The 15,213-nt window shown below is 39.0% G+C and overlaps 1 protein-coding gene and 1 long non-coding RNA gene across 2 annotated transcripts; one reads left to right on the top strand and one right to left on the bottom strand.

Annotated features, from left to right (window-relative positions):
- The first annotated feature begins 1,246 nt into the window (after positions 1–1,246).
- oip5 (opa interacting protein 5) lies at positions 1,247–8,714 on the top strand. Its single transcript, XM_047346193.1, has 5 exons — positions 1,247–1,558; positions 1,881–1,947; positions 4,803–4,925; positions 7,710–7,791; positions 8,135–8,714. The coding sequence occupies exons 1-5, from the start codon at positions 1,387–1,389 to the stop codon at positions 8,225–8,227; spliced, it is 537 nt and encodes a 178-aa protein (XP_047202149.1). The 5' UTR covers positions 1,247–1,386; the 3' UTR covers positions 8,228–8,714.
- A 1,305-nt stretch (positions 8,715–10,019) lies between these two features.
- LOC124856009 lies at positions 10,020–14,918 on the bottom strand. The gene is made up of 2 exons (XR_007035211.1): positions 14,582–14,918; positions 10,020–13,765 (listed from the first exon to the last, which is right to left on the bottom strand). It is a non-coding gene; the product is annotated as an uncharacterized LOC124856009 (long non-coding RNA).
- Between the last annotated feature and the right edge of the window lie 295 nt (positions 14,919–15,213).

Here is a 15,213-nt window from a genome sequence, read left to right as displayed (position 1 = left end):
CATAGATTCTGAATGAGTAGTAAGGTACCACATCTGGTCCAGTTGCCTTTCTGATTTTCTGTCTTTGGAAGAGCCTTCTCACATCCTCATTATATCCTGAATGGACATTGAGTTTCTAGGTTAGGGGGAGATGTTAACGTGTTTTTTGTTATTGGTACTAAGGCCATCAGTCAGCCTATCCACACAGACACAGGGTCATTGGCTGATAACCTGTTCAGCCAGTTTTACAGTTCCTGCTTTCTTTTACTGGTCAAATCTTGACAGTGTCAACATGTCTGGCACATTTTAGCTTCAGCTTCTAAACTGGGATAAAGTTAACTAGGCCCCAAAGCTGCACAGGGGTTCGAATGATGTGCATAAGAACTCCATGGTGGTGTTCTAGTATATTATTTTCAGTGGTGGTACGGTTAATGTGCTGTCTGTATCATGTCAAGCCAAACTGTTGTGAAAACCATAACCAAATGTTCCATTAATATGATTTTCAAGTCCCAATACTGTTTCTTGCAATACTGCTGGAATTTAAATAGTGTAGAATCGTACCTGCTTTTATTAGAATTCACAATGTGGTGATTTGAATTAAAAAAAGATTTGGTTAATTAATCATAAATTTTGTCTTAATAACGTGAAATAGGTATCCTATAAATTCATAAACCACATTTGTCTTCTAAGAAAACTTTACCGATTTCATCTGGATATTGAATATTCCTGTGAGTTTTCTGAAAATTAAGAAGGGACTAACTGTCTTTTTTGTCATTGTACATATAGTAAAATATTTTGGACGGATGTACAACATTTTATTAGAACTAAAACTGGAAAAAAAAAATGCACAGCTACAGGAAAAAAACATAATTATTGTTTTGTAAAAAGTGGGGAAGAAAAACTTCACCTTCTGTGTTCAGTTACTTGTACTCCTGGGGAAATACCACATACATAAGAAAAAAATGGATGGACTCCAAACCAAAATTCAAGCTCTTTTTACAAGAAATATTTTATTACAAAGAAACGGTAAAATGACTCAAAAACAAGAAGGCACAAACAACAATAGATATTCTCCAAACTGTTAAAATAGACAGAAATAAATTCCCTGGAATAACAGATTATTTATTTATTTGTATTTATTGCCTTTGTGTATTTTCCTTTCTTGTTCTGTTTTGTCAATAAAAAACTATCTCGATTCACACTCCATTCCAGTTGCTGGCGGTATTGCACCAAAACGTTGCTTGCCAACCTCAATTAAACAACAACAAGAGGAAAAGGGACTAGGTGGCAGTGTTGCAGCTCTTCGGGGTAAAATCGGCGAAGGATGTGACGTGTCTTCCGTCCTCTGTTGGTTCAAAAGTTTCAGCGCGCAGCAATAGCTGATTTTGTTTTGTGAAACCGGGTATAATGGAGTTTGACGAAAGCGTCATAGTGAAACGAATCGACAATTTAAAGCTGATTACAGCAGCAGAACCGGAACATTTTATGACTCTCCATTGTCTGCAATGTAACACGGTTCTGGCGGACTCTTTCGGCGTCTGTGGAGAACTGAAATGCATCGACTCCATTATGTGCATACGTAGGTATTGTTTACTTCTTACTTGGCAATGACAATAACATACAAGTATTTTCGATGTTATTCTTGGTAAATGTCCCCTGTGGAGCATTTATGTTAACCTCCAGAAGTAAGTTACCGTTTTTTTAATTTATTAGAAATTAGCAAAGCGTGTATGAAATCGAGTTGATAATGACAGCATTTAATTATGTTTGTACAGCTTGTTTCTCGCTCGAGACGATCCTAATTACTAGAAACAAGTTTAAACAAATCTGGGCGGGAACTTTTTTCAACTTACCAAGTTGCACCTATTATGATTTATAGTTTTATGCTTTTCTCCCCTCAGGAGTAACCAATGATGTGGTTGTGAGCGATGCAATGGAGTCAGTACACAAAGGGGAAATGGCTAACTGGTGAGTATACAGTGCCTTGTAAATGTATTCACACCTGTTGAATCATGTCATGTGATGGACTACGTACTAAGTAAAGTACTGCATAAATGTGAAGTGGAAGGAAAATAATACATGGTTTTAGTTTTTTGGTTTTTTTTCTGCTAAGAAAAGTCTGAATTATATTACATATTTTTTACAACTGGGAGCAGCTGATTAATATCTCCAAAGCTCACATAATTCTTGAACTACAACCCCAAATCCCTGATGAGCTGAAAAGGAGGTGCCGTGGATGCAGAGCAGGAGCAAAGAGAAGAGAGGAGGAAGTTCAAACCATCTCTTCCATTGATTATGATGGGCGATGTGAGATTGTTGGGAAACAAGTTGGATGAACTCCAAGCCCTACCAAGGACCCAGCCACAGTATCGGGAATGCAGTATTATGTGTTTCACTGAGACATCACTGCAGGATCCTATCCCTGACTCCAGTGTCTCTCTGCCAGGCTTTCTGACCATACAAGCAGACAAAGATTTAAAGCGGAGCGGCAAAAGCAAAGGAGGTGGATTAGCATTTCTTATTTTTGAAAAAAGGGGGTTTAATCCAGGACATATTACTGTGATGTGTTGTCTCTGCATTCCAGATGTTGAAATGTTAGCAGTAAGTTTTGTCCATATTATTTAGCCAAAGAGTTCACCAGTGTTATTTTGGCAACTGTTTACGTTCCACCTAGCTGTTGCTGACACTACATGTCATACCATCAGCTCAGTTGTTGACACAACACCCCAGTGCGTTTGTGGCAATATCTGGTGATTTTTATCCATGCTTCACTCTCTGCTACACTTCCAATGTTTCAACAATTTGTCAGCTGCTCTACCCAAGAAAACAAAACTAGAGATGAGTCCTTGACATTTGCATAAAACAAATCCAATAAGCAAGACCTCTCTGCTTGAAATATAAGCCCCTTGTTCAGAGGCCTCAACAATCTCCTAGATCAAAGACTACCTGACAAACAGACCACAGTTCGTGAGACTGAAGGGTTATGTCTCAAACCAGGAAGTCAGGAGCACCACAGGGAACTGTACTCTCACCATTCCTTTTCACCCGGTACACATCAGACTTCCAGTATAAGACAGACTCCTGTCATGTGCAGAAAAACCCAGATGATTCTGTAGTCTTGGGGTGGATCAGAGATGGACAAGAAGCTGAGTACAGCGAGCTAATGGACCGCTTTGTGGCATGGTGTGGAAACAATTATCTCATCTTGAATGTGAATAAAACCAAAGAGATGATTGTAGATTTTAAGAGAAACAGGAATAGATCAAACACTATTTCCATCATGGAAGAAGAGGTGGAGGTGGTGGAGGAGTATAAATACCTCGGTGTTCACCTGGACAACAGACTAGAGTGGAGATGCAACTGTGAAGCCATCTACAAGAAGGGACAGCAAGATGCTGCATATCGTCTATAAGTCTGTTGTGGAGAGTGTGATCTCTTCTCATCTACTGGGGTAGCAGAATCAAAGACATGGACTTACAAATGCTCAGCAAGCTAATAAAGAAGGCTGGCTCTGTTCTAGGGACTCCTCTGAAACTTCTGGAGATGATTGTGCAAAGAAAGATTATGGAGAACCCTGAGCATCCTCTTCATGAGACCGTTGTACAACAACAGAGTGTCTTCAGTCAAAGGCTTCTTCAGATCTGCTGTAAGACAGACCGTTACAGGAGATCCTTCCTGCCCACAGCCATCAGCATCTACAACGACTCTTTGAAGAAACCTTCATAATATGAGCTACAACAACATTTAATTTCCCTTTGGGATTATTAAAGTATTTTGGAATTTGAATTATTAGCAGCTTTTTGTTACACATAGAATTTTGCAAATGGGCTAAAAAGTTCAGTTTAATCTCTTCTGACCAGAGCCCTTTATTCCATATGTGTGGTGTGGCTCCGATTTGCACCTCTTATGCTCTCTTCCAACACTTGCTTTGTTCTTGTCCCTCTTCCATAAAGACCAGATTTGTGAAATGTACAGCAAATGTCTGTCAACAGATTCCTCAGATATACTGGGCTCTGTGACATATTTGCTCCTTGGGATAGTGTCTTATATTCTAATCCTGTATTAAACTTTTTTTGCACTGGATTTTACTTTAAGTAAAAGGTGTTGAATACAAATGCATGCTAAAAATTTCAGACTTAGTTGTTAAAAAAACATACAAACCTTAAAACCATGTATCATTTCTATTCCACTTTACAACACAAGCTTGTGGTTTTAATGTTACAAAATCTGGAAATGTTTAAGGGTATGAATAGTTTTTCAAGGTGCAGTATGTTTTACTTTTGGACAAGTGTTCATGTTCTACAGCCATTTTTTTTTCTCCAGTTAAGGGAATTATGTAGAGCATTCATTGTGTACGAATCATCTTCCACCTGTCCTTGCTCCTTTATCAACATCTGTAGAGTATTTCAAAGGGGTGCACCGATTGCAGTTTTCTGGCTGATCACCGATTATCGATCTTTAAAAAGCCTGACCTGCCGATACTGATTTTCTTCATAACTGACACTGTCAGGTGTCATAAGGTCACAACACGCCTTCAATGTTCCATCCTTATGTTTTCAACAACTGTGAACTGCACATGTGCAGACATGACCTGGTGAATGGGTCTCTTAGTCAGCCCTCTCTCACGGCAGAGCAAAAGGGCACAGTGGAAGATTTTCAGACCTTTGCGGAGGTATATAAGACCGATTTCACAGGAAAGTACTGGCCGATCACCCAAAATTAAGGAAATGTGGGCAGACCGATTGGCCATCAGATCAATCGGTGCACCCTTAGTATTTCATGATGAATTTTGTTTGTCCACATTTTCGGTATTTTTCTTCCAGCATTTGCTCCCATCTGAAATGTCGTTTGTGCAACTGTGTCCTGGGGAAAGTTGTTTATGCTGCTCCTTCACATCTGGCTGCTATTCGCTCCATCTTTCTCCTGAACAAAGCAAAAATGAGCTGGTGAGCTGCCCTTGGCTTAATGACCATGCAAAAATGGTGATATAGATCCACTTACATATACTCATCAACTCGATTTTATTTTTGTGGGAGGGCCTTTAATGGTGTATTTGGTTTGGGCTTTTTTTCCAGAATGGAATGGTTATACAACATAGTTTTTCCCGTAATTTTTAAATGGCAAACCCAGAAACTTGATATCAGCCAGTGTGATTAATTCCAAAACTGTTTTGGGTTCATTATTCCCTTGGATCACTAAAATGTATCCAAGTTCCAAACATCTGACACCTAACCATTCACCCTCAGACGTCAGGAATTTGGGGACCGTCAGCCTATTATAAATCGGAAGAATCTGGACCACCAGTGTCAGAGTTTTTTGTGACAATGATCTGAGAGGGTGCCGAAGCTGCTGCTCCAAAATGGATGCATACAAGCTGCTCGCATGGACAAACCCAAATATCATTTAAAGCAAAGTAAAAACAAAGATTCAGCTTTTTAGCCAAAATGACCAGAAGTATTATATGTACAGGTCCTTCTCAAAATATTAGCATATTGTGATAAAGTTCATTATTTTCCATAATGTCATGATGAAAATTTAACATTCATATATTTTAGATTCATTGCACACTAACTGAAATATTTCAGGTCTTTTATTGTCTTAATACGGATGATTTTGGCATACAGCTCATGAAAACCCAAAATTCCTATCTCACAAAATTAGCATATTTCATCTGACCAATAAAAGAAACGTATTTTTAATACAAAAAACGTAAATCTTCAAATAATCATGTACAGTTATACACTCAATACTTGGTCAGGAATCCTTTTGCAGAAATGACTGCTTCAATGCGGCGTGGCATGGAGGCAATCAGCCTGTGGCACTGCTGAGGTCTTATGGAGGCCCAGGATGCTTCGATAGCGGCCTTTAGCTCATCCAGAGTGTTGGGTCTTGAGTCTCTCAACGTTCTCTTCACAATATCCCACAGATTCTCTATGGGGTTCAGGTCAGGAGAGTTGGCAGGCCAATTGAGCTCAGTGATACCATGGTCAGTAAACCATTTACCAGTGGTTTTGGCACTGTGAGCAGGTGCCAGGTCGTGCTGAAAAATGAAATCTTCATCTCCATAAAGCTTTTCAGCAGATGGAAGCATGAAGTGCTCCAAAATCTCCTGATAGCTAGCTGCATTGACCCTGCCCTTGATAAAACACAGTGGACCAACACCAGCAGCTGACACGGCACCCCAGACCATCACTGACTGTGGGTACTTGACACTGGACTTCTGGCATTTTGGCATTTCCTTCTCCCCAGTCTTCCTCCAGACTCTGGCACCTTGATTTCCGAATGACATGCAGAATTTGCTTTCATCCGAAAAAAGTACTTTGGACCACTGAGCAACAGTCCAGTGCTGCTTCTCTGTAGCCCAGGTCAGGCGCTTCTGCCGCTGTTTCTGGTTCAAAAGTGGCTTGACCTGGGGAATACGGCACCTGTTGCCCATTTCCTGCACACGCCTGTGCACGGTGGCTCTGGATGTTTCTACTCCACACTCAGTCCACTGCTTCCGCAGGTCCCCCAAGGTCTGGAATCGGCCCTTCTCCACAATCTTCCTCAGGGTCCGGTCACCTCTTCTCGTTGTGCAACGTTTTCTGCCACACTTTTTCCTTCCCACAGACTTCCCACTGAGGTGCCTTGATACAGCACTCTGGGAACAGCCTATTCGTTCAGAAATTTCTTTCTGTGTCTTACCCTCTTGCTTGAGGGTGTCAATAGTGGCCTTCTGGACAGCAGTCAGGTCGGCAGTCTTACCCATGATCGGGGTTTTGAGTGATGAACCAAGCTGGGAGTTTTAAAGGCCTCAGGAATCTTTTGCAGGTGTTTAGAGTTAACTCGTTGATTCAGATGATTAGGTTCATAGCTCGTTTAGAAACACTTTTAATGATATGCTAATTTTGTGAGATAGGAATTTTGGGTTTTCATGAGCTGTATGCCAAAATCATCCATATTAAGACAATAAAAGACCTGAAATATTTCAGTTAGTGTGCAATGAATCTAAAATATATGAATGTTAAATTTTCATCATGACATTATGGAAAATAATGAACTTTATCACATTATGCTAATATTTTGAGAAGGACCTGTATGTTTGGAGGAGATTTTTCAAACCCAAGAACATTGTACCAGCGGTCAATCACGGTGGTGGCAGCATCACTTATCTGTTTTCCTGCCAGTAGTACCGGTGTGTGTGAAATAAGAAAGGAGGATTGCCTTAAATGTTTTTGGTAAAATTCCCCAAATTAACAGCTAGGTGGTTAAAATTTGGAAACAGATCAGCATTTCAACAGGAAAATTACCCCAAACAAACATTAAAACTGGATTTGGAATGGATAAAGCAGGCTGATCCTAAGCTCTGGAAAAGCCCAACCAGAACTAGCTTGTTGATGACTATAAAAAGTGTGCAGTTTCGCTGCAACTTCCTATACAACATATACTCAAATTCACAATAAAGTTAAACTTGTGCGCCCAGCTCTTGTTTTGGGGTCGTATGTTAGAAGATCATTACATTCTGGAAAGAGAATGATGAATCATTAAAAGTCCAAAACGAATAAAATTCTTATGCTTGATTTTCTGTAAGAATCTGACTGGACTGTATGCTGCTAGGAAACAACTAAACCTGTCACATAAACGGTGAATAACTAGAAGTATTTATGATATTAACTTTAGCCAATTTAATTAATAATAAATCACATCTGCTTGCCTAATATGCATTTAATGATTTTTTTTTTTACCTGCAGTTACATCCTTGACAGCATCTCAATGGTAAAAGCATCTTCACTCTCATTTGATATGAAGCCCCTTCAAGAAACTGTTCATGAGGTGAGAAAGCAAAATCTGAATGACTTGAGCCAACTGGGTTCAGATTAATGGTCACAACTAAGGTCTGTTCTTGGGGCACCAGCATTAAACCACACATTCACTGATTCACTTTTGGTTGATCTTGTATTAAGATATTAGATTGTTCTGGTGATTTAGAGTAAGCTTTTACAAACAAATGACACCTGTAAAGAGGTGGTTAAAAATGCAGCCTACAGGTGGTGCCAAATTTGCACTTTAAAAAAAAGCCCTTTATTTGTTTTTTTATCATTAATGCTGGCAGCAATAAATTCAAGGTGTTTCCCTTTCAATAAAAACACAAAACAGTCTGTGCTTTTCTCTGCAGGCGAGACAAGAGCTCGAAGAACGCCTGGATCTGATGGCTCCCACCTGTAGCCGACTGGCTGACATGAGCTTGAGCAGTCAAAGCTCCACGTAGTGTCTTTAAGGTGTTTGGATTCTGGGTTGTATGTGTGAGAGCTGGGGTTTGTCATTGATGTCCTTGGATTCAGCTTCTTCAAGCATTACTGATTTATTTTTAATGCTCCCATGAACCCTTTCATTAGTAGACATCCTCTCCAAGCCACAAACATCACAAGAGACTACAACTTCCTAACTTGAACCGCTTCTTGAACCCATTATTTAGCAACACCAAACCTGCAAAAGTACTTTACAGATATTTGTAATTTGCTCAAGTGTAAACTATCCCGTCAGCTCCATGAGCATTGTTGACTGAAAACCTTATGTTTATACATGCACAGATCGAAACTTTACATTTTCTTTCATTTATATCTATTGTTGATTCTTGTCACTTTCTGTTGGGCATTCAGCTCAACATGGTAAGATGTTCTATGTACTCTATTTAATTCTGATAATGTACCCTTTTTCTATTGTAAATGTTTTCAATAGACTCAAGTTCTACTTCTTTTATTTGTACATTCTATTTTTCTACAACAAATTTCAAGTCTGATATTTCATTCCTTTTTATGAGGCTTTAATTTTCTCAATTTTACACAAAAGGAAACTTTACCATTTTTTATGTTTGTTTTTTTTTTTATGGTTATTTCTTTCTTAGATATCACATAATTAATGATAAATATGTTTAAAAACCCTTAAAATAAACTTATAGCATAATCTCAGATAAAAAAGCATAATTTCACACTAAGAGCATAAAAAAAGTCATAACTTTAACTTGAGTACAGTAGGGGAAAAGAAATGCCATGTTAAGGGGAAAAATCTTGAGATGTGTTCTGGTATATTTTTCATTTGTTTCAACCTAGGAAATCATTTTTCAAACAAAATAATCTGTCGCAAAAGGACCCCTAGCAATGCCTTTAACGTTAATTTAACTGAAGCATTTTAATTTAGGTTTTAAGTGGTTCAGCTACAGGCCACTGGGCTGAAGGGGGACACATTTATCTTGCCACAATGTGGAGTGTGCAGGATGGTAGAGGAGGTGAACCTCCAAAACTCAATGTTGGTGAACTGCAAAGTGGTATCTTGGGGTCAACAAGTCTCCATAGCAACCATTCTATACTAACTATATGCCGAGTGGTTGTTTTCAGAGGAATGTCAGTAGAAAAAATACATTTTCTTTCATTTTCTAAATGTAAACCACAGAGGGTTGCTGGAATTTACTAGAGACATTTGCTTTGGTCTGTTGAGTCTGCTTTAGAGCAGGAAGTAAAGTGAAAATTGGCTCAAAATAAGAATGGTTTACCAGACAGAATAAACTTTCTTTAGCTTGGCAATCTTAGTCCCCAGACCTAAATCCAATAGAAGACGTGTGGAGTGAGCTGAAAAGAGAAGTCTGGAATATGGGCCATCTAGGGCGCTTCATAAGATGAATGATCCAAGTTCCCTCTGTGTTCTCCAACCTTGTAAGCTGCCATAGGAGGAGGCTAAGTGGTGTTTTATTGGCAGCTGCCAGTGGTGATTTTGAACATGGGATTTCTTCTCCCTACTGAATAAATGCCTCCTCTTTTCGAGGGTTGCAAATAAATGTTGCTAGCATTAAATATGGATACCAATGTTGTTCAGCTTGGACTTTGAGTTATAGTGCTGTTATTATTGACTCATTTCAAATATTTTTTGGGTATAATTAGATGTATAAATGCTTTTAAATGTGTTCCTTTTCTTATTTAACTCTATTTGAGCATCTCTATAAAAGCACCTGAAAATGCAGTTCATTTTCAAACCATGCACGAAACATAAAGCAAACATCGACCCCATACGATTGGCACCATGCTGTTTATTGCTGAATTTTTCTGATACAGATTCATTTTTATTTATTACAAAACCAGACAAGAGGCTGATACATAATAGGCATGCCCGTTTCCTCCCTCTGGAGTGCATAGTTCCTATACAGTCCACCATCTCAGTGGAAAAGTTGAACAACAAAGTAATTTCAGTAATCTTACCAAGGCTTTTAGGTTTTCCTCATGGGAACAAGAATTAAGCTGCACTGTAGTTATACTGCCAGATTGCATGGGACACAACAGGAAAAATAGAAACTGATCATTTCCTTCTTTTAGGGCTTTTTCTGTTATGTACAGCGGCTATTTTGTAAAACTGTAACCGGCAGAGCGACTTCGGTGCAGCTGCTTTTGTGTCAACCATCCCCATGTTTGGATTGGAACATACTCACACTCATTCACATTACGAGGTTAGGTTATTGCATGCAATACATTTCATTCGTTATTCTGCTAAGTCATGCATATTTTTTTTTAAACCCACAAATTCATATCACCTGGACATCTACTTGCTCATACATTGGGATTATAAATCACCAGAAAGAACATTACAGGGTTGCTTGAACACAGTATTCAAGACATGGTGTTGACAATGATGGTGCAAGTTGGTACATAGAAAGTGCTTTTCACGTAAGTGTCATTCAGTTAGTTCTTTGCTGCTGTTTATTCTTAAAGTCTGCAACTTTCAAGAAAGGAAAGGCTCTTTATGGATGCTACAGGAAATCAGATTTAAAGCCTTTCTTGTGTTCTTGTTGATTAAGATAGTGTATTAAAACACAATGAAGCAAAAAAGAAAATAGATCGCTAACACATAGCTAGTACAAAGGCAATGAAAAAGGAAGGGGAATTTTCCATGAAATGTTACACAGTCCTTTTCATACTAACTCCTCGAGCTAAATTCATGCATTATTTTAGGTTATTGCTTCTAAAATACTAATTAAATACAATTGTGTGGATTAAAATAGAATGCGCTGAATCCCAAAACTATGAGGTCATATATACAATTTCATGATAAGGACTACAACATGCCAGGTCCCAGCCTATCAGGTCCTAATTTAAGATACAAGTTCCCTACTTATGAATAATTTCTGCAAAGATTTTCCCATCTGAGACCCGGTTTTAATAGAGATTTTTGGCTCTTGCATTTTAACTAATTCTGTTGAAACATGACAGAAAACAATGTAATTTAAAAAAAAAAACGTGTTGAGTTGCACCAAGTTATCCGCTTTTGGAAAATCCAATTTCTTTCCAATCAGTGAACACACCATATGTTAGCATTACTAGGTCACACTGACTACAGCACTCTTCAGTGTGGACAGACTGACGGCCATGTGTTTCAGTCTCAATAAGGAAGATGAACCTATTAAAAAGGAAACTGTTTCCTGTTAAGTGTCAGTGGTTCATTCAGCCTGCAAACCAGCGAGAGAGACACAGACTTAAGCAGATAACAAGAAGGATAAATGGAGTAAAGCAAGGCTGCTGTTTTATCCCTTTGAGCTTTAAACTTCTGTCTGAAACCTCATCAGCTGAAGTAAGAATATGATTACAGATGTTTTTGTGATGCTAGCTATGCTAACTGCGGTAATTATTAAAATAAGACTGCTTTAAATTTCTACTCTATCAGGATTTTGACGTTTTAAAATAACAGGATACCCTATTTTACAGTGACTCCTCTCTGACAAATACAATATTGGCCTGATTTCCAATCACGACAGGAAGGCTAGAAAAACAATGTTTGAATGTTTTTCCAATTTTTTTTTAACACTACAATTTAAGAGAACTCATAATAGAGCAAAAATCGATATTGGCAGGTCCAAGCCATACAAAAGCCACATTATCATGATCGGTGCACCTCTATTTATGAGAATGTGCTAACAGACCTGAAAACTCAACTTTGTAACAGTGTACCCCAATTGAGTCATACTATATTTCTTACCAAACATATACATGCTTTAAAATAGAGATTAAGCACTACATTTTAGGTTAAAGCAGGATCTAAATTTGACATATCATGTGAGTCTAATACTCCCTAGTTTTACTGAAATGGTCTCCACAGATTTGAGCTTCGGCTCGGCCTACAAATCAATACTCTTGATGGAGCAAGCATTACTACTGGTCATGCATGGCTACAATAATGTTGGCACCACAGCCCCGCTAAATAAGCTAACACATGGGTCTATACATATCTTAATGGAAGACATTGGTGATTTTGTTGCTTTCAAACAACTTGTCACTTGTTTATACAATATACAGTTTGGTCAACAACATGACAGTTAAGATCAAATATTGCACAGATCCCGGTAAAGTGTAATTCTGTTGTCGTTGCTCTTTCTATACACATGAATGGCACACAAAAAAAGAAATCAAAATAGCAAACCGATTATGAGCTGCAGGACTTTGTGTCTTTGTTGGATGTTGGATCAAAGCATGTCATGTGAGGACACAGTGAGGAGCTAAAACTGGACCACAGCGTGGATGCAGAAAAAATGTGATCACCACAACTCGTCCCACTTCACTCACAAGGACCGACCCAAATGAGTAACGCTGCCAAATTTATCTCTGCTTAGAGATTCGACAAACAAAAGGACAAGACGTCTGAAGTGTAGACTTGAGGCAACGCAGACAAGAATAGGCATGAGCCGGATATCTGTGTCAAGGTATAAAAGTTTAAAAGCCTTTTAACATGATGCCAGAGAAACAGGCCTAAACAGAGATTAATTCAGCTGTGTGGAGCAACAGACATGTCCCTTCCCCACATGACTGCACATACAATCTGGCAGGAAAAAAACTAACTTTTTCCATGCTTATCAGGAGCAAATTCAGCTGTTAATCTAGCCATAAATTACCAGTAACCAAAATATTTCTGGTTGATGCTCTCATAAATGAAATCAACGAGATCACAACACCCAATTTGGTTCCAAGTCTTTCTGTAAATACTGACATCATGATGTTTTTAATGTACGTTTTCCTTCAAATAGAATATACCAGCTCATGCCTAGACAAGAGGTTGCATGAATCCGTGTCTTGATCCTCCTAAAATAAACTAAAGAAATGCTACACATAAGCAACAGCATGCATATCTTCTGTTTACCTGTCAACTACCTGACTTCAATACTAAAAGGTGTTTTGGACAGATAAACGGACTGCTGCAGCACTCCTTGTTCCGAAACGCTCCTTTTGATCATGTCGGACTTGCTGTGGCAGTGAGGTAGTTAAAAAAAGAATGAATCAAGGATCTTAATTTGTGTCACAGGCGTTTGATTCTTGCTACAGTATGTTGTGTCTTTACTTCAGAAAAAAGGAGAGCACATTGTTTGCTCATTATCAAACCTCTTGTGTGATTTCTTTGTTTGTTTTTTGGAATGGAAAAAGCAACTCTGTTTACAACACATACATATCCCTCAGATTTCACCCATTTCTTTAAGCAAATGAAGCAGCAGCAGCAGAGCTGGTGTTAGACGAGGCTTGTTCATCTCCGAAGTTGGACGACTCACTGATGATCAGGCTGCAGAAAGAGGTCAGGACAAGGGATGCTGTGGAAGAGACATATCCAGGGTCCCAGAGAACAGCAGGAAAGGCAGGCAAGAGAGAAGTGAGAGGACCCCAAAAGAGGTTATCTTAGCTGCAGTTCTCTCTGGCTCGGCAGAGGTGGAGGAGTTATGTTGGCGGTTCTGAGTCTTCTCCCGGGTTTTCATGGGTTCAGCTGGCTCCATCTCTTTCTCTACCTGTAAACATTATTCCCATAGTTTGTTTTGTGACAGTTGATACCATTAAATTATCAACCAAAAAAAATCAATCTCTTATTGTTGCAAAACTGCATTAACGCTTAAAATAGGTGATATGCTACACCACCCAGTGTATTTGCATGTCAGTGGGAAGCTCAGCCCTGTTTTGTGCAGTTGTCCCTTGTCTTAATGCTGGGGGGCCGTGGACAGGTTCACCTATGGAGGCATGGAAGTGTATTCGGTTTCTCTTGGAAGTCACAGCTCGGATCTAGGAATGGCATCAACCCAAGTTGCAAGTTGGAAAAACAGTGGGATTTACCTAATGTTGTGGTGCAAATCACTATTAGCAATATAAGCTAATAATAGTCTATCTCAATTGTCGCAAATTAAAATGAACATTGGTGTGAAATACAGGTCTGTGTGATGCTAACTGTCAAAAGTGCTAACAAGTAGTTGCAACTTTTAGATTAAATATTCTCATATTGCCGTACTAGATAACAAACTGAGGACGCTGCAACAAACCCCAACATTCCCAGTCTCCCAGAGGGGTTTTCTTATATTTCTGACTGGGAACGAGGCAGGTGTTTCTGCCCAGGGCGCCATTCATGCAGGAACCACCACTGTACAAATGCAATGTGATAGTGCACTAGTCTAAATTTAAACATATACATATATATTAACACACAGACACTGATACTAAAGGACTAAAACCTTAAGTAGCCAGCTGAATAAAATAACAGTTATAACACTTAAAAGTAGAGTAATACATTTCACAGAAAATAAATCTTTCAGGGAATTGCTGACTGAAGCACTGACCTCAGTGTGAAATGATGTAGAGATATGTTCTGTGTCTCTATGCTGCAGCTGCACACAATGGTAAACAAAAGCCGGGGGGATCCTTCCTATGCGGTAACATATTAAGAGTCCTCTTCACCTGGAGGATCGTTGGGGTTATTTTCATAAGAAGACCCGCGAATTTAAAGCAAAACTTAAAAGTTGCGGACCCCCTTCTCTCCTCTTCTGGACACGGTGAAGGGGAGAGAAGAAGGTGCTCTCCTCCTTTCACCCTCCGCTCCTACGCCATTTTGCTCCGCTAGTACGAGCAAAAGGAAAAGTGCGAAGATTGGACGGAACGCGTGTCAATCAAAGCTAAGCCCCGTCCCGGAAACACACCTTTTTCTTTCGTCCTTGATCTCAACAGGATTAGAGGTTATTTCCAATCACTGCAACATTAAAATATAATGAAATAGAAAGATATTAACATGCACTTACGGTTAAACTGTTTATAAATGTAATAAATAATCTCACTTTGGGGAAAAATGGGTAGATTTCTTCTTTAAAGATGCTATTGGTGATTATTTTGTTCATTAGAAAATCTTCATTAGCAATACAAACCCTGGTGGATAATGAGGTATGGACCACTGCAAGAGTTGAAAACAATATAACAT

Source organism: Girardinichthys multiradiatus, chromosome 19, assembly GCF_021462225.1.
Source record: "Girardinichthys multiradiatus isolate DD_20200921_A chromosome 19, DD_fGirMul_XY1, whole genome shotgun sequence".
Taxonomy (NCBI): domain Eukaryota; kingdom Metazoa; phylum Chordata; class Actinopteri; order Cyprinodontiformes; family Goodeidae; genus Girardinichthys; species Girardinichthys multiradiatus.
The sequence above is the reverse complement of the archived record's forward strand: the minus strand, read 5'-3'. Positions and strand labels throughout refer to the sequence as shown.

What these genes read in the sequence shown, in the direction of transcription:
- oip5 (XM_047346193.1), top strand. Translation starts at nt 1,387, where the DNA reads ATGGAGTTTGACGAAAGCGTCATAGTGAAACGAATCGACAATTTAAAG. An exon ending in CGACTCCATTATGTGCATAC is followed by an intron (nt 1,559 to 1,880) that starts GTAGGTATTGTT and finishes TTCTCCCCTCAG; the next exon opens with GAGTAACCAATGATGTGGTT. An exon ending in AACAAAGCAAAAATGAGCTG is followed by an intron (nt 4,926 to 7,709) that starts GTGAGCTGCCCT and finishes TTTTACCTGCAG; the next exon opens with TTACATCCTTGACAGCATCT.